This window comes from Nesoenas mayeri (assembly GCF_963082525.1).
Source record: "Nesoenas mayeri genome assembly, chromosome: Z".
NCBI classification, from domain to species: domain Eukaryota; kingdom Metazoa; phylum Chordata; class Aves; order Columbiformes; family Columbidae; genus Nesoenas; species Nesoenas mayeri.
The window spans coordinates 27,488,192-27,506,683 of NC_137542.1; the positions used below are offsets into that span (position 1 = coordinate 27,488,192).

Here is an 18,492-nt window from a genome sequence, read left to right on the forward strand (position 1 = left end):
GGTGATGCTTCCTCTCTCCTCAGCACTAGTGAGGCCACACCTGGAGTACTGTGCTAAGTTCTGGGCTCCTCAGTGCAAGAGAGGTATGGTCGTACTAAAGAGAGTCCAATGAAGGACTGCAAAGATGATGGACTGGAGCATCTCATATAGGAGGAAAGGCTGAGAGAAGAGAATCCTCAGGGGGTCCTTATCAACCTCTACAAATACTTGAAGGGAAGCTGCAAAGAAGACAGAACCAGGCTCTTTCCAGTGGTGTTCAGTGACAGGACCAGCGACAATGGGCACAAACTGACACACAAGAGGTTCCAGCTGAACATCAGGAACCATTTTTTCATTCTAAATGTGACTGAGCACTCAACAGGTTGCCCTGACAGGCTGTGGAGTCTCCATCCTTGGAGACATTCAAAAGCCATCTGGACACGATCCTGGGCAACTGGCTATAGGTGGCCCTGCTTGAGCATGGATTTCTGGACCAGATGATCTCTACAGGTCTGTTCCAACCTCACTGTGATTCTGTGATTCTTTAAGTGAAAAAAGAAATTCTTTGCATCTGGCTAACAAAAGTCTATGTTTTGATAATGATCCTACGTAGCAACTACCTGACTGACTTTTTATTATTCTGTGGGAAGGTACTCTTTTTTGGAGAAAGGAAGAAAATCTTCAAGGAACAGTGCCCAGACCAACATCTTAGCTGATCACTAACATAATCTGAATTCCTCTGTTTGCACCAGGTTTAGTTGCACGCGTAAATGCAAGAAAATGGTAAGGTTTGCAGGTACTTCAGCAGACTGTATTCTTTATTTCTAGAGGCTAGACATGTCTTCAGAAGTCAGCTCTCAGTACGTCTTATTATATAAAACATCTTTGCATTTATTTCAGTAGCGCTCTTGAAGTGATGGTCTGGGAATCTGGGCGTGGTACATGACCTGAGTTAAAAGCTATGATCTCCATCACCCATATACACCTTTATGACACTTAGAAACACAACTTACAGTCTTTGTAGGAAGGACTTTTGTTCTTCTGGGAATATAAAAGTGGAATTCAAAAGTGAGAAATAAGATGATGGAAGTATGGAAATAAAAAGAGGTACTAATACACCATTATACTGTGGTGGTGGTGGTGGGGGGAAGTAATAGAAATTCAAATCATCAAAAGCTCATCTCTTGGCAGGAGAGCTAGAAAACACAAGCAAGCAAGGACTGAATTAATCATCCCAAAACAATATATTTGGAAAGTAACCTTGCCTCCTAAAAACTTTTTGGCCATTCTTCTCTTCATGGTGTGGCAGCCAGCGGAACATTAGCTTAGTCCAACTTCTAGAAACTCTTGTTTCAAAGAAATTAGAAAGTTTTTCCTCTATGTGACAGACCGACTTTATTTGCTACATTAAACAGCACAGCATATACCACAAAGAGAAGTCTGTGGTCTAAAACAGCTAGGATTACATTCCCTCAGGGTCAAACAACCACGAACCAACAGTTTTACACATTTTCTCATTGGTAAAAATAAATACTTCAAAGTTATGCTAAATCACATGAGGTTAGCTGGCATTCTTGACGCATAAAAAAGTATTTGCAAGTTGCTTCATACATTCAACAACCAGGAAAAGCAGAGTTCGAGCAGTATTACAAGCCATTTGTGATGAATGACAGATATTTTGATATGTTTAACTATCAACTATTGGCACAAAACCAGATTGCAAAGTGTGAAGCAATGTAAATCAAAAAGCTCAGAGTGCATACAAAGCAGCATGGCTCCTTCACCTGCTGCCAGTACACTTTGGTACCAGCTGCTAACACCCCTGTTCAGCAGTCTGCACTTCTAGCTCAACGAGTGAATATGTCACATGTTAAAACTTCAGAAAAAAAAATTAGTACTGAAAAATGGTACATTCTTCTTCAAAATATCAAAGTACACAAAGTTCTAACAACTTGCTATTTACCTGAAAGGAAGATATGAAATGCTTCCAGCCAATATAAGCCTGTATACATCTTCTGGGGATTGTCTCAGGTATATTATCTGGTTTTGTGGAAGAAGACAGAAAATAAAATAAAAATATTATTTTAAGATTTATATTAGTAACTTCAAGTCACTTGTTTACTACACAAGGCATAATTAATTATCACAGAGCTCAAAAGTCTTGGGAAAGTATGGCATCAATAACTATGGTATGCAAGTGTGCAACAATAAGACTAACACACAGAGTATAAAATAACCGTCAACATAGAGGAATGTGTATTTTTGAACAAAATTTATAGATTTGTGCAGATGTTGTTCAGCCATAGGCTACAGCGAAAAAGCTTCTGTCTGTCTGGATTCTTCCATGTTTCTACTGCAACTCTGCTGGACCAGTTTGTAGGTTGTTTTTTTTTTAATTAAGCTTTTAAGATGTAAATCAAAACACAAAACCCCACAGTGATATCAGCAGAGCTATGAATCACCTCGTCTACAAAACAATGTGTACATTCAGCAGACAAGATTAAAACAGTAATTCGTGTATGTTTTGATTTTCCTACAGCAGTACATTTGCATTATTCCAAATCCTGTACTTCCTTGTTTGCACTGGTGAGGCAGTAGGCAGTAACTAAATCCAGATGCCTTAAAGGAAGAAAAAAAAAATCTGTAGATTCAGAAGCAAAATCCTAACAACAGAATGAAGTTAACATACTTGAAGCACTAAAGTCAAACTTCCTACTGTCAAAAATACTCAGAAAAGAATTCACAAAGGACCAACTCAAGACAAATATCTATGTGGTCTTCAACATGACATACCTAATCTCTCTTTGATAGCCTCTAACACTAAGGTCTTATTAAACGATATGGTAAAACTCCTCTTTTATACAAAACACGTCTTCCAATACTGACAAACACCATTCCCAGCACAGCCACAAGATAACAACTGTTAGTTACAAGCTGTCATTAACAGGTGAATATTCACTAATTTCAAGTTAATACTTTAAGGTTGCATTAACTGAGCTTTAACACAGTACAGGAAGTTTTTGTTTTTCATTACTGTTCAATTAAATTATCTGCATTTCTTATATTAATGTCCTTTTTCCTTAGAGGTGTTTTGAAAGCAAGAATCCTAATGAGTATTAAACAAGCATCCCCTAAAATCCTCAATTTGACATTTTTGCTTTCTGTCGCTTTTGACACTTTTTTCTTTTAAAAGCTGGCATTGCCTTTCGAATTTCTTTGACGCTGCTGCAAAGCCAGTTTGAACAAATGGCTTAAACATCCCCTCTCCACAAACACACACATTCTTGTGAGGCAAGAATGGGAAGGGGGACATATGTTGCTAAAACAAACAAACAAACAAACAAACAACAAACAAACAACCAGCTTGAAATATATCCTAAACAGACAGCTAAAACATACATGGCAAGATGATCCCTTTCACTTTTCCTCTGATTCAATTACTGTGTTAGTATTTTCTAAGCATTCTTCCTGTGCAATTAGCAAAACAAAAGAAAAATACATGTCGTGTTTAAGTAGGTAAGTAATGATAACTGCATATTTTGGTGTGTGTGCTTTCACTGGGGCGTGGTGACTTTTGAATTTATACTTACAAGTATACACCCAGAGAAGAAAAGAGACTTAAAAGGCCCTCAAAATGTCATTGAATAGCTGCTCCTCAGATGCCAGAGTTCATTTTCTATTCTGCAGGCATATTCTTTGCCTGAACTGGATATAAAGGTTGTATTACAAGAAATTTCAAGTTGTGTGCTTGAATATAGTTGCACTTTGCCTCTTGCAGCACAGTAAACACCTATTGCTAGCAACCATATAAATCTAGCACTGCTTGCTTATCAGAAAAAGAGCCCTGCCCCAGATAAAACTTACAAACCAGAGACATGAAATGGCATTTGCAAACAGAATGAAATTAAACAGCAGAAACAGAGTCTGTAGCCAAAAATGAGTCACCTGGAAAAAACTTGGGATGCAGTGCTGTCAGGCTGGGTCACACACAAAGAGTACAACTTGTATAACAGGCAAATAGAAATGCAGCTAATACTGGCTAATCCTGTAAGTGCATGTAGCTCAGAAAGGCCAAGGATTTCTCTTGCATCTCGGCTGAGCTTTTACCAGCTTCTTAAAAAAACAACAACCTTCAATGCAGAATCATTTGTTTGCAAGTGCAACAGTTGCAATAAGCAAGATTTTTCCATAACATTAAGTGTTATATTAAAATAAATCTAAATAATGTTACAGTACACTGAAACATGTTGGTTCTTAAGCACAGATCTAACTTCTGAAATTACATTACCAGTGAAGTTGCTAGAAACATCATTTTAACATACATGCATGTGTGTATGGACCTTCCTTAATGTAGGTATATGAACACTTGCTGCATATGAGAACACTTGAAAAAGAATCTGATTTTGACACAAAAATCCAGTGTCTACTACTGTTTAGTATGTACAAAAAACACATGCCAGAACATTAAATTCTTCAGTGTGGGCAAGATCCTATGCAAAAATATGCAGTACTTCCTGTGCAACGGAAAAAAATATACAGTATATTCACTGAAGAAGGAAGCTCTTGGAGTTGTATTTCTCAGAATTTTCTGAAACAAAGAGAGATCCTGCTACACTTCAGCTGTGACACTAATACATACACAGGATACAACACGTGAACAGTTGCGGAGACAGCAGTTGATGAAATGGTCAGATGGTGTTCTCAGTGAAAAGTGGCTTGCAAAAAAAAAATAGGTTAGTACGAGGATATCTGGACAGCTGCAGTGGTGGGGAGTACTTCAAAAGGAAAGAATGACATTCAGTCTCGACACAGAACAGGAAAGACCATAAACAGATACTTACTTCACATGGAAAGCATCCTGGCAGTGACATAACACAAGAAGCTGTGACAGTCAAAGTGGAGACAGGATCAGTTTCTGTCACAGCTTAAGACCATAAGAGAGGACCCAGCCTGGATGCAAGCAAGGCCAGAGGGAGGCAGAACATGGGTGAGCCTGGGTTCAGGTTGTGGGTCAACCAAATTCCAGATATGGGAACAGGTAAGAATGAAGGAGTGAGGGAAGGAGCAGCAAAGTCCAGAGATGGAAGAGCCATCAGGGCAGCAGAGACCACATCTGCATTAGGAAGTAATGGTGCACCAGCAGGAACGCACCTGTAGACCGAGAGCCAGCACTGAAGATCTGACATCTGCACTGTACACTTGGAGCAGCTTTTAACCTTCACAGCTAGACCTAGTCTGGTCTTGTGGCCTGAACACACATCAATCACCTGTTAGGATCACTCCTAAATTCCTCCATAAAGTGAACCAATGTGCAGTGAGCAGGGTTTAAGGAAAAGATTCACTTCAAAAACATTCTGCTGTCACAAACTGAAACTGTAATATAGTGTTTATATATATATATAAAATATATAAGGAGGAGGGCACTGAAGTTTTAAAGATGAACAATTCATTGGAATGATGTGGGTAAACAAAGGACTGAAGCAAGCCAGTAAATGAGAGAGCAAAAGTGACCAGAAAGACCTGTAGTAGAGAGGGTGTTGAGAGAGAGAAAGACTCTCTAAGGCAATAAGCAGAACTGAAGTTTCGGATAAGAAGAGAATGGAAATGTTGATCTGATGAACAGCAAAAAAAAGATACGTCTGTAAATTCATGAGGTACGTACTGGGAGAAGGAGGGGAAATGGGGAAAGACAATCTCCAGAAATCAGAATATACAACAGCTGAAACTGGCCTGTCCAGGTGCTGATTTTAAGTTACGTTTCTGCTGTGCTTTCTAAGATGGCAGAAACTTTTACAAATAAAGTTGTTTTCTTAAGTTAATGCCATGAAAGTAACTAACAAGAAGTATTAAAAAGATGAAAAATATGAAAATTAATTTCAAGCAATTATATTAACTGTTATTTAGCAGACGCAGGCATTTTCTGGGATGGTTTTTGTCCATTCTTGCATATACAAATGGAGAAAAGTCTATTAGAATTCTATGTTGATTTCCCAAGGGGCTCCTTTTGTGCAGGTTGGGCAAATACTTGGAAAAAAAATAAAAAGTGCAGCTTTTAAAAAACCTTAACAATTCAGCAGACCTGAAAGAAATCATCCACAAGCACAGCTGCTTCAGTTTTAGAATTTTCCTACAATCACATTCAAGTGCATATGGGTGTACATATACATCTACATACACACATAAATAAACATGGAAAAATTCTTAAAATCCTTTACAAATCTTTTACTTACGTACCTTCCAGTAAGATTGTTTCTATGAGGAACTGACATCTTTCAAGCCAAAATAACACACTGTTTTATCACACCATGTAACTACTTATGTACCAGCAACTTCTAAATTTGCTTTCTCTATGCACACACAAAAAAAATATCCTACTGAACTTCGAAATACAGCCAGAAATTTGCAATTAGCAGTTGAGGCATTAACATTGCTCTAATCATCCTTTTCATTTCGGACATCTGTTTCTAATTAAGGGACCGCAGGCAGCCCTGCGAATGGTCACAAACCACCCGAGCACTGAGCGCTGGGAAAGGTGCACTTGGGCGTTGCTCCTGCCAACATCGCCGTGCAGCCAAACAGCCGCTGTCATGCTCACGGAATGAAACAGAAGGGTTTGCAGGACTAGGCAACCCAGTCTTTATTTATGAGCACTGAAAATCAACCTTAGAATGAGAGTTCTTTTAGCAGCCCTGTTATTGTCTGATTCATGTCAGTGTTTTCAGACCAGCCCTGTTTTTTAAACAAAAGTTTCCTAGATAAGTGTTACGATCATGGAAATGGTATTCACAATAGGACGAAAAGGATTCTTGGTAGAAAAGGAAAGGAGGCTCTGGTTGAAAAAAGGATCTTCATCTTTAATACGTGGAACTGCCAAGTGAAATAGCAACACTGCAGGCAAGACAAATCATGTTTGGTAATAATAATCTATGACATAACTTGTTGTTTTTTCAGGAAAATTACACAGGATATTTAAGTATGCTGTGCTGTTAGAAAGTACATCAACTCAAGTCTGTAAAGAGCACTTTAAATCCATGTCCACGATGTGCTTAGTGTAAGCAAGTTTATCCACTTGCTCAACATTAACTGCAAAATCTACGAAGGCTGCTAAATCACACATTTTACCAACCATATTGATTTAAAGGCAAGAGAATAATGAGATAATTAATTTTAAACTGCCTACAAGCAAATTTCATGTGATACAACTATGTTCTAAAAATGTCACTCACCCAAAATAGCCTGAACTGCTGTAAACTGCAAATAATCACAACCCATCCATTCTGAACAAACACAAATAACTACTGTGTGTGACCAGACTCAAACACAAGCTCACATACACAAGTGATTTTGCTATAAATGTATGAAATATTTTGCTCCACTAAAACCTCCATTAGATATACTAGTCAGCTAATATGTTAAATTTTCTAGCAATATTCCTCAGAAGAAAAAGATAAATACAGCAAAATTAAAATAGAAATATATTAGAATAAAAAGCTTCCTGTATGGATTTGTGGTGTACTGAAGAAATGCACATGTGGCCAACGGTCCCTTCATTAGCAGAAACATAGTCGTTAAGTGGATAAAAGCGTCAGAGAGAGAATAAACCGCCTGACTCTGGCAACTCTCTTTGTTCATCATAAACACAAGCAAGAAACCTCCAACTACCTCTTAAACAGCAGAGGGGAGATATAAAAAAACCCTGTTACCTCAGCAGGCTGGGCACATTGGTACTTCACGGCATCTAAGAAAGCAAGCAAGCACTCTAGCGAGGGTCCCCCAAAGAGCAACCCTTCTTCGCCTATGGAGACAAGCTGCCTGGTAAGAACATCATGAGGAAGAACCTAGTACAAACAGCAGGAAAAGCTGCCATCATGAAAACTAATCAGGATTTCCCAAATACAACTGCCGAGAAAGTAACCTTTTAGGGGACATGAGCACAGCAAAAGCCAAAAAGACTAGAGGTAACTTTTGCTTAGTTCGGAAGGCCAGCACTTGGTCCATCTCATCTCTGCCACTTGCTTGTCAGGCACAAGCACCTCTCACCAAAAAGCAGCTGAGGGTAAATACAGCTTACCCACCTGTAATTTGAGCACTTGCTGCAGTTACCCATTTACCGCCACTCAGCCTCAGCCTGGACCACTAAACAGGTCCGTCTGCTTTCCCTGGTTTAGCCAGAGATAATTCTGCAAATGCCACAGTAGGAACAGAGCCTTCAGAGAGTTCAACATCACACAGATGAGTGCTAATTGCTTCTGAACCTCCAGCTTCCACCCAGCATTGGGCCCACAGCCAGGAAGGACACTAACAAACCGAAAATGCAAAAAAACAGTACTATGGATCAGAATGGATGAAGGAAACGCTGCTTACCCTGAAGAAAGAAGATGAGAAAATAGACAAAGTACAGAGATGAGTCCTGGAGAAGGTGACCTGAATTACAGCAGTTCATGGGGCGGTACCCTCGGAGGGTCACCCTCCAAGTACATAATTAGTGCCAGGCCTGAGAAAAAAAACACTAAGTTAATGCAGCCAAGGGGAGAGGGGAGAGCTTGGGAACTGGGTGGACAGGGCACAGAGGGTACATTTTCTTTATTAATATAGAAGGAGCAATGATGGAAGAAGCAGACTTTCCTCACCCACAGCCAAGTCCTGGCGAAAATCAAGAGAAGCCACTGTAGAGATCAACTCAGAAGATCACTGCTGCTTTGGTAGAGTGGTAAGGCCTGAACAGTGCAGACAGCTTCCAAGGAAAAGCAATTTTTCTTTAAAAGGTGAAGAACAAAGGTTTTCTCTTCCACCCCTCCCTTCTTTCCCCTTGCCCCCTCTGCCCAAGTGTAAACATTCAACTCCAACACACTGAATTCCGGCCAACCTTTTTGTGGCTGAACCTGCCAAATTTATGCTAATCTATACAAAAGAATATTAATCCCATTACACAGTGTATCATCTCCAAAAATGAAACAAAATACACAATTGAAATGGATGGAAGAGGAACAATAAAGGGATTAAGGTCTAAATTGTTAAGATTTACTCTAAAAAATCACATTTTATGCTAAAACCACATATATAACAATGTATTTGAAAACTTTGTTCTTCACTTTTTAGGCCACGTTATACTGAAGAACCCTGTAGCTTGAGTTAGGCTGTGCTGTCACATCAAAGTACACCTGGAAGGAAGTAGCAGATGTGGGAAGGGGAAGAAAGAAGTGTGTAGCCTCGAGAGTTCGGAAACTATCTCCACTGAAGAGGAAAGAAAGACAAGTTAGATGAAAGGGAGAGAGGGAAACATTAAAACACACCAACAGTGAAGAAAAGACTGAGAACAGACTTTGCTTGTAAACCAGAACACTGAACAGCTGCCCTTATGCTTCACCACAGTTAAAGAAGATGTTCATAATTGCCTTCGTAGTCAAAACGAGCATATCCCCACATGATACATAGACACACATATATATTCACACAAAAGATGCTGAATGATAAACCATTATAATATATCCCGATTCCTTTAAGCAGAAGTTATATAATGTTCTGTTAAAGAATGCAGATTTAGGGTCAAAATGACCTTAAAATGACAAACTTGGAAGTTGCTAGCATAAAAATACTGAATGTTTATGAGGACATACAAGTTCCAGGGGGAATGGACTAGATGATCTTTTGAGGTCCCTTCCAATCCCAAACATACTGTGATACTGTGATACTGTGTGACAACTAGTTATATACAGTTCATTATAGTTTTATAGTTAAAATGTGACTGTGTTAAAAAACAAGAGAACAAAACCAGAAAGCACACACACTTATTGTGTCTGTGCTATTCCTGAAAACCTGGCAGCCTGTTATTCCCAACAAGTCACTCAAAGCACCTGCATCTACAGAGCACCTTGCACCCAAAACTATGCTTAAGTTATCAAAGGCCTCACAATACATACAGACAAGCACTGTTTTCATTACTAACTCTGAGAAGGCTACTTTCCTTTTCTGCTTCTTTGCTCTTCTCACTTGAACTCCTCCAACCTTATGCACTACCATGCAGTTCTTCAACCTAAGGTAAACTGCTGAAATGGGAACCCACCATGAAGCAAAAAAGAAAAAACAAAATCAAAGAGGAAAACACATTCAACCCACAGAAAATAAACCACAGTGGCTACCTACCAGTACACTGTAAGGGAGCAGAAATTAAATTATGATACTCAGTTCAAGCAGCAAACAGCATTACCAACAGGATAGCATCTGATTAACTCAAACTACAGAAAAACTGCTTAAAGTTTTGACCAATAGCTGGATGAGCCCTTCTTCCTGAAAAAGCAAAGCACTCTGAAGAATTAGGTGGATGCTTAAGCCTACGTATGTTTTAAACAAAGAAGGCCTCTATATATTTCCTTTCAATCAGGAAATATGCCTATAAACGTATATTTATCAGGCAGACTGAACAGATCCTACATCATTGCTCACCCAATAGAGAACAGTCCAATTCTCACTGCAGAAGGCAGAAACATGGAACGTATACATTTGAACACTTCAGCAGGGAATGCTGTAATTAAGCCTGCCTAGTCATGAAAGACCATCAAAGGGTGCCAGGGAAAAAAAGTAAGCCTCAGGGGCACAGCCTTTTTTCTGTAATCTTCCTTCACTGGAATCCCTCCCACATCAATCTGGGAAGAAACTGTACCCTACTTTATAGAAAAAGCAGTACCAAACCAAAGTCTGTTGCATTGGAAAGAAAAACAGTATCTAGCTAGAGCTACCTCACCATCCAGGACTTGCGACTATGCAAGACAGACACATCCCCATTCAAGGAGTGGACTGATACTCACGTAGTGCTTCACTTTGTGGTGAGTCTTTAATGGAAATCACTGAAATATTCAGCCTGTACAATGCGATAACCTAACCACAAGTCTCTGAACTCTGAAAATGACCAGTGGTTTTGACTAGCCTCTTTCTGCCATATGCCAGCTGCCTGCAACTATCCCTTCCATATGCACTGGCTACTCGGTCATGTTCTCATGTCGTATTATACTTCAGCTGGATCTGTCTTAGCATCTGTTCTGTATTCTGCAACTCACATCTCCTTCACTGCAGTTCTCTGAAGCAAAAACTGTCCACTCCTCTGTCCAACACAATTGGACATGTTAACTGCAACGTGGCAGGGCTGCTGAATGATAAGAACTAAGATTTCTGTAAATGACTATGTATATTTTTACACAGTCAACCATAGTATTTTCGTATTAGATTGTTTTGCCATTAGTTAATTTTCCGTACAGTGGATTCAGCTCAAAATGTCAGCTGCTGTGCCACACATTACTACTACGCGTATTCACAACAAAAGTTTAGAGAAAAACAAAACCCGCTTCCTTCCAAATAACAGCTGATAACTGAAGCCAGTCCTCTCTTGCTTTCTGGGCCTCCATGATGATCAAGTCACTACTAGCAGTAGTTTTTCTGAAAGCTGCAGCTGTTCCATCAACATAACGCCTCAACTGCAAACAAATTTACTAAATCATGTTGCCAGTTTCCATGTGGTTTGAGAATGCAAAGGTCTACAGCATCATTTCTAAGCACCCGTATTTCAGAATGACACATTTTGAAATCTAGTTCTTAATTGTAGGCAACAGGGAAACCCTGGGGAGCAGGAAATGGACTTCCTGCATGATGTAGAGAGGCAGCAAGGAGACTGCCAGCATCACAGCAAGTACTGTAAAGACTTGCTGCTAATAAATGACCTAAGGCTACATGAACTTTGACCCTTGAAATCTCCAACATCAAAACCAGCACAGGTTCTCACTTCATTTTATTATTCAGTAAACAAGAGAGATGGTTACAATCAAGGCGTGTTGCAAGTCAAAGCAGAGCATGAATACGGTACATCACACGTCTCGTTCTGAAGCATTCGGCATTTTATTCCTTCAGCACACTGTTGTGTACCAAACACATGCAGCTGTGGTGTAAAGCCACTCATTTTCCCCTTGGGAGTCAGAGACCTGGCTCAGTACATTTCCATTCACCTTGTACATTCAGAGGCTTGATACCCGCTCTAAGTCTACCACATGATCTCCCTCCTTCTCCTACGTTAACTGAAGATATCACCTTACATTAGAAAAGAAGGAGCTGGGGAAGAAAACATACATTTAAATGTGCACGCAGTGGGAAATGATATACTGTACTTTGTGCAAGATTCTCTATTTTAAAAAATAAAAAAAAGAGTGTGGGTGGAGGAAAGGAAAAACATCAAGAAGCAGTCCTTTGTTCTAAATAAAAAGATTCATGAGGTTTGTTTTGTTTTGTTTTGTTTTTCCAGTGGTGCTCTTATGTCTTAGGAGCACAGATTGCAGTAAAGAGCAAAAAAACCTGAACCATACAACCCCATTCACATACCTGCTAGACTTTAGACTTAGTATGTGGTACTTTACTATAAAATATTTAGTAGGAAATGTATTCAAGAGAAATCTTGCTCGTTTAAAAATTACAAACTGATGTAATGTAAAAATTTAAATACTTACTGCGTAGGAGCCTATGAGGAATGCAGCATTTGCTTGTTTTTTCTGATCGAAGCCAGTATAATGAATTATTTTCTTCTTTATCAATGAAAATGACTGTAACAAGAAATGAACAAGATAATGATTTTACATTTTAGACTTTTCATACCTTCTTTTATAAAATTAGAGGAATGCAAGGGTCTGTTCACCTACTTTCAGCCACGTGTATTCAGAAGACCAATTATACTTTGTCCCTCCAAAGCTTTGGAAGACTCTATTGCATCTCCACCTAGATTGTTCCAGCATTTTCCCAGTATCCAGCCTAAATAATTTTTGATGCAAACTGCAGTAATCTTTCTTTTTTCTCCTTAAATGCATTTAGTAGTTCTGACTTCAAGCCCTATGTAATGGATAGGTGTTTATAAGAAGTAAATCTAAAGTGGCATTCTCAAAAACATCACAGACATGTTACAGTCACAATAATTTTGAAAATGGAACTTAGACTTTTTTACTCTTAAAGTAAACCTGACACTAGATAAATCAACTACTAGTTGTTTGTAAGGATCAGAGCCAAGGGAAAATATATGCTTAGACTAAAACATTTTGAGACTATTTCTAAATTTTATCATAAATAACTTCTAAAATTTCATCTCAGCTTGGCATATAGTTTCTCCAATTATCTTAGAACAGGGATGGAATAGCATTGCCTATACAGATGACACTTACGTATGTGATGGCAGCAAAATTCATCCCCTAACTGGCCCCTGAAACAAATTTTGAAGTGCTTGAAACTATATACTTTGATCAACTGCTAAGCTATCATAAAATGTCACTATTTAAATAGCAATGTTACTTGCTCTCATACTATTCAATGCACTCAAGATAAATAATCCCCAGATCACTAGTAGTATGTTCCCGGCAATCCTAACACACCTCTCCAATATCAAACCCAAGATAATACAAGAGATTATAATATAGACTTGTGTTGTTTCAGAGCATCCTGTAAACAAATATCAGAGAATCTTCTCTCCAGTAAACCTGTTTGCAGCGTCAGAGGGACAAAGGGAGCCTGAATTATGCAAACTAATACCAGTGACAGACAAGGTATAAAATATAAAAAAATCTCTGTTAAACTATAATGTTCTGTGTACTTCCCAGTTTTCACAGTTCAGTGGCAGTTTCAAGATCTAAGCAGTTTTGAAGAGGCAAACTGTGATTCACATTAATGCTAATAAGCTTTTTTATCTGCCTAACAGGTTTTATACTCTAACATCTGTTAGAGGTCACCTAACTTGAAGTCATTCATGTTAATTAACTTAGGAACTCTCTGTTTTAAAGACATCATGATCTATCAAGAGTCCAATCCCCCAAATTGCTGAGCGACTCTAAGAGAAGATAATCTTTTAGGAGCTTAACATTACTAACTCAGTGGTGCACCTTCTGGGTCATAAAAGTGTCTTTTCTCTCCTCATCCTCCTTCTCCCCAAATTCACCTTGATAAAATCCAGCATTCATATTCTAAACTTAGCTGGATAAGTAACCCAGGAAAGCACCTAAGCAAAAAAAACCAAACCAAAACAACACAAAACACTTCTGGCCCACTTATTTTTGTGCTTTAAAAAGTCAAGAATATTGAATAAAAAAACCCAAGTGTTACCTGTAATTTCTTATTAAGCTTGCAACAGTATCTGTAGACCATTGCCAGACTGAGTGGTCCGAAGTCTGCATAGAAGCTGGTAGGAGAAAGGGGAAAAATTGTACATTAGCTCTGTAAATCCCTTTTTTTTTTTTTAAACCAAATGCACAAAGCAAGGAGCAATAATATATATGTGATATATGTGCATAATTCTAAAAACATGCACACTATTTTATTGCAGGGAACAGTTTCGTCACCTTTAAACAGAGACTAAAACTTTCTTCTTTGTTTTCCATATAGCACCACTAAAAACCAAACTGGAATCCTCAAGGTTTGAAAAATTCTCACTATGGTATCACTCTGTGACAGCAGTTTAGAAATTCTATTTTAGAAGCAAATTAAAAGTTTTGCTTTAAAAGAAAGCAATTAGTATTGCTAACAAAAAGTGAACAGAGAGAATAAAGATTGATAGTACTTTCAAAAATGGTAAGCATGACCTTGGTCAAAAATATTTAAAGAATTAGCACCATTCCAGATCACATACAAAGGCATACGCTGTTCATTACAGGGGAAATAATATATCCATTGTCAGCTCATAAAGACTTGAATTGATTTTCCTTTTTTTTTTTTTTCTTATTCTAGGAAGTTCAGACATTCCACTTAGTACTTGAGCAACCAAAGACATCCCCTTCAGCTCGGCAGTCCAGTGTGCACTTCTGAACATACAGTTCCATCATGTTCCTGGGTCTTCTAACAAGAATGGGTATAATGGAAGCTTCTGGTTGGGTAAGATTTTTAAGAAATCCTGATATGAAGCCAAGAAACCATCTGAAGACACATAAATCATCATGGTAGATTGGTCTGAGAGGAACAAACTCATGTAATTAGTTCCACAATGAGAATGTATGTTTCCCTCGACTACATTTAAAAACTGAACGTCAATTAGACTCATTCCTCATTGCTGTTGTTCTGTTTTATTCCAATCATCTGTAAAAAACAGGAAAAAATACGTCTGTACTTACTTCTCATACACGAGTTCATCATCTATGCAGAAATAATGAGTATTTGCAGCTCCACTCTTTGGTTTTTGGCAGCGAATTGCAAAATAAAGGCGATCTGAAATGCAAGAAAATGTAAAGCATTTATCAACATCACATTTTTATTATTAAAGTCTGAAGCATTACCTGTCAACAGAACAACTTCAAATGGTTTAAAACAAACTAAATCTTCTTTTAAGTATCACCAAACTAGACATTATTATTTCTCTGGTGTTAAGCAACAAGGCACACAAAGATTGAGGCTTTTTGCTCAGCAGTGTTCCCGTAATCCACAGCACTTCAGTGTTCTTTCACAAATGAAGTGTTCCCAGGAAAACTACCTGTTTGATGAATTTGCAACACAGCACGTCCGTGACTTGCACCCACGCATACAGCAGAGACCCACCTCTTTTTGGCAATAGGTGCCATGTGTTGCATTCCAAATACCAACACACACATGCAGCCCCCAACCAAGCCATGAATCCCTCAGCATCTCATAGCACCGACACTCTAAACAGCAAAGTGCGCTCATGCCAAAACACAGTCTGTTCCCATCTTCCCATAAAATGATGATTTTGACAGCAGTGGCATGCAATTAAAGTCTGCAGGTGACGGATGCCAGAGGGATGTGAGGGGACAAGATAGCAGCCCACTGACGCCCATGGGAGCACCCGCAGAGCCACTGCTTGGACATCCCAACCCCGTCCCCATCCGCCCCTTCAAAGCCTGTGTGCATGCAGGCAGAAGGCACCTTGCCTTGGATTCCTTTGTTAAGCTGAGGGGAAAAAATGCCAATGGTATTCACATAGATATAAATTATTTTTATGGCCAGGGAAGCTGTAGCCCCAGTGAACTTTAAACACTGAGACTCTGCTCCTGCTGTAAATTGCTGTGTGCTTGCAATAATTGGTCAATAAAAACTGAGGCCTTGCAGCACCACAGCAATACTCTTCTTCCTCCTGCTGAAAATATATCATTACAAAATCCATGGATTAAAATTCAAACCTAAAAGGAAAACTTGATTTTTTGCAAACTAGTTGCCTGGAACAGATATACTGCTTAAATATCCAAACAGATCACCTGAATATAAAACATATAATTTTAAAGCATAATTTCTAATAAAGAAAAACCGTATCTTCTTTTCCAGAGGGCAAGAAAAAAACCCCAACAGTTTATGCTTCAATACAAAATTCTTCATGACTAGCACTTTGAAATCATTGTTTGTATCTTGAAAATACACAGTAAAGTATCTCATGAAATTAGTCCCCATGTCTATATTTCAACACATGCTCAGTGCTCACCTATGTACAGCAATATCTCAGGGGGTGGAGGCAGACAACACCATCAAAAACTGTACATCTGCTAAACGCACATTTCAGCAAAACAGCAGCCTCTGGTTTGGCTTAAACATTTACAGGTCAGGTGCAACCAGTGGGATGTACAGTAACTCCTGAGCAAGGAGCTAAGAACCTACTTTCCTTACTCTCTCAGCAGAAACAAGGCACCAAACCTGCTTATTTAATTTCCAATAGTCCCATCTTGTAGGCACAGCAGATGCAGTACTACCTGGGAAGTGCATTACCTGCACCCAACATTTAACAAAGCATCTCCTGACAACAAGCCAAAGAATAAAATTCAGAGTAATGTTGTGCTTTTTAAATAAGTGATTAAACCGGCAGCAAAAGGCAAATACAGGTGGAGAAGCAAGTGCAGCTATGCCCCAACTGAATGCAAAATACACCATGGGGAAAACTGCTTCACAGAAAGGCAGCCCTGTGAAAGTGTCCAGGCCAACAATTTGGGGGTGGAGGTAGACTCCGCTTCCCAAACCTCCTCTGCATCTGTCCCCACCACTCTGTCAAGCCCGATGCTGTGTCAAGGTGGATTTGTGTGAATCAGAAACTGTAACAAGTATCCTACCACAGTATCAAAGAAACAAAAAAGAGGAGGGAGAGGAAAGGGAAATGGAAAGGTGAAAGGGAACAAGAACAAGAACAAGAAAAGGGAAAGATGAGAGAAGAGAGAAGAGAGGAGAGAGAAGAGAGAAGAGAGAAGAGAGGAGAGAGAAGAGAGAGAGAGAAGAAGAGAGAAGAGAGAAGAGAGAAGAGAGAAGAGAGAAGAGAGAAGAGAGAAGAGAGAAGAGAGAAGGAAAGGAAAGGAAAGGAAAGGAAAGGAAAGGAAAGGAAAGGAAAGGAAAGGAAAGGAAAGGAAAGGAAAGGAAAGGAAAGGAAAGGAAAGGAAAGGAAAGGAAAGGAAAGGAAAGGAAAGGAAAGGAAAGGAAAGGAAAGGAAAGGAAAGGAAAGGAGAAAAGAAAAGAAAAGAAAAGGAAAGAAAAAAAAAGAAAAAGAAAAGGAAAGAAAAAAGAAAAAGAAATTAAAAAAAAGAAAAGAAAAGAAAAAGAAAAAGAAAAAGAAAAAGAAAAAGAAAAAGAAAAAGAAAAAGAAAAAGAAAAAGAAAAAGAAAAAGGAAAAAGAAAAAAGAAAAAGAAAAAGAAAAAGAAAAAGAAAAAGAAAGAAAAAGAAAAAGGAAAAGGAAAAGGAAAAGGAAAAGGAAAAGGAAAAAGGAAAAGCTGCTTTGCTGTTTTACTTCCCTCTGCCCTGAGAATGAGAGGTAATGTGCATGTGGGAGGACTGAGGGCAAAGGAGGAAGCAGAAAGGAGAACTGAGAGGATATGATATCTAGGGATCATGTTTAAACTGGCATTGCTAGATTAAACACATGTCACACTACAGCCCCAGGCTATAATTTCACACCACTTCTAAACTGATTTGATGGCTAGCTGCCACCAGGTTCCTTACAAGGAAAAGTTTCCTTTGGAGTTAGCTCACTGAACCAGCCCACTGGGGGTTAACAGTGGGAATACACATCCAGAATTTTTCCCTTGATGGCATCTGTCCTTTATATCCATCTAATTATTGACTTAGACTGAGCTCTCCATGTCCACAAACAACATTCACATCTAAAGTCTGGGAAGAATGGCTGTGGTACTCAAACTGATACACTACTGTCTTTCACACCAGCTTCTTCACATAAAATTTACATCCCTTTTGAAAATATAAAAGCTCTACATGAAGAGCAATCCAAAATCCTCAAACACAAAACTGTGATCAAAATGAAAGGAAAAATATTTGCACAGGTCAAGGACCTAAAATAATTTAGCATTTTGCTCCTGAACAGGATTTGAAGTAACAGAATCGCTTGCTTCCTCAGTGCTCCTACTTTTAGTGGAAATCTTCCATGGCTTTTGCAAAAATGTCCAACAAATGTAAGAATTCCTACCCTGAGTGAACACGGCCTTCTGAATTGCTGCCGGCATTCAATTCTGCACCGATATCTCTGGATCAAATTAATTGTTGCTACTCTTAAAACACCCGAA

The 18,492-nt window shown here is 38.8% G+C and overlaps 1 protein-coding gene across 6 annotated transcripts in view; it reads right to left on the minus strand.

The window, feature by feature from the left end:
- Window positions 1–18,492, minus strand: part of CDC14B (cell division cycle 14B) — a 48,228-nt gene that overhangs the window by 24,262 nt on the left and 5,474 nt on the right. For all 6 annotated transcript variants that reach the window (XM_080362063.1, XM_080362060.1, XM_080362059.1 and 3 more), the window contains exons 2-5: window positions 15,102–15,195; window positions 14,101–14,176; window positions 12,468–12,560; window positions 1,943–2,019 (exon numbers count right to left, since the gene is read on the minus strand). In XM_080362063.1, the coding sequence (XP_080218189.1) occupies window positions 1,943–2,019; window positions 12,468–12,560; window positions 14,101–14,176; window positions 15,102–15,195 (340 nt within the window). The remainder of the gene's footprint in view (window positions 1–1,942; window positions 2,020–12,467; window positions 12,561–14,100; window positions 14,177–15,101; window positions 15,196–18,492) is intronic.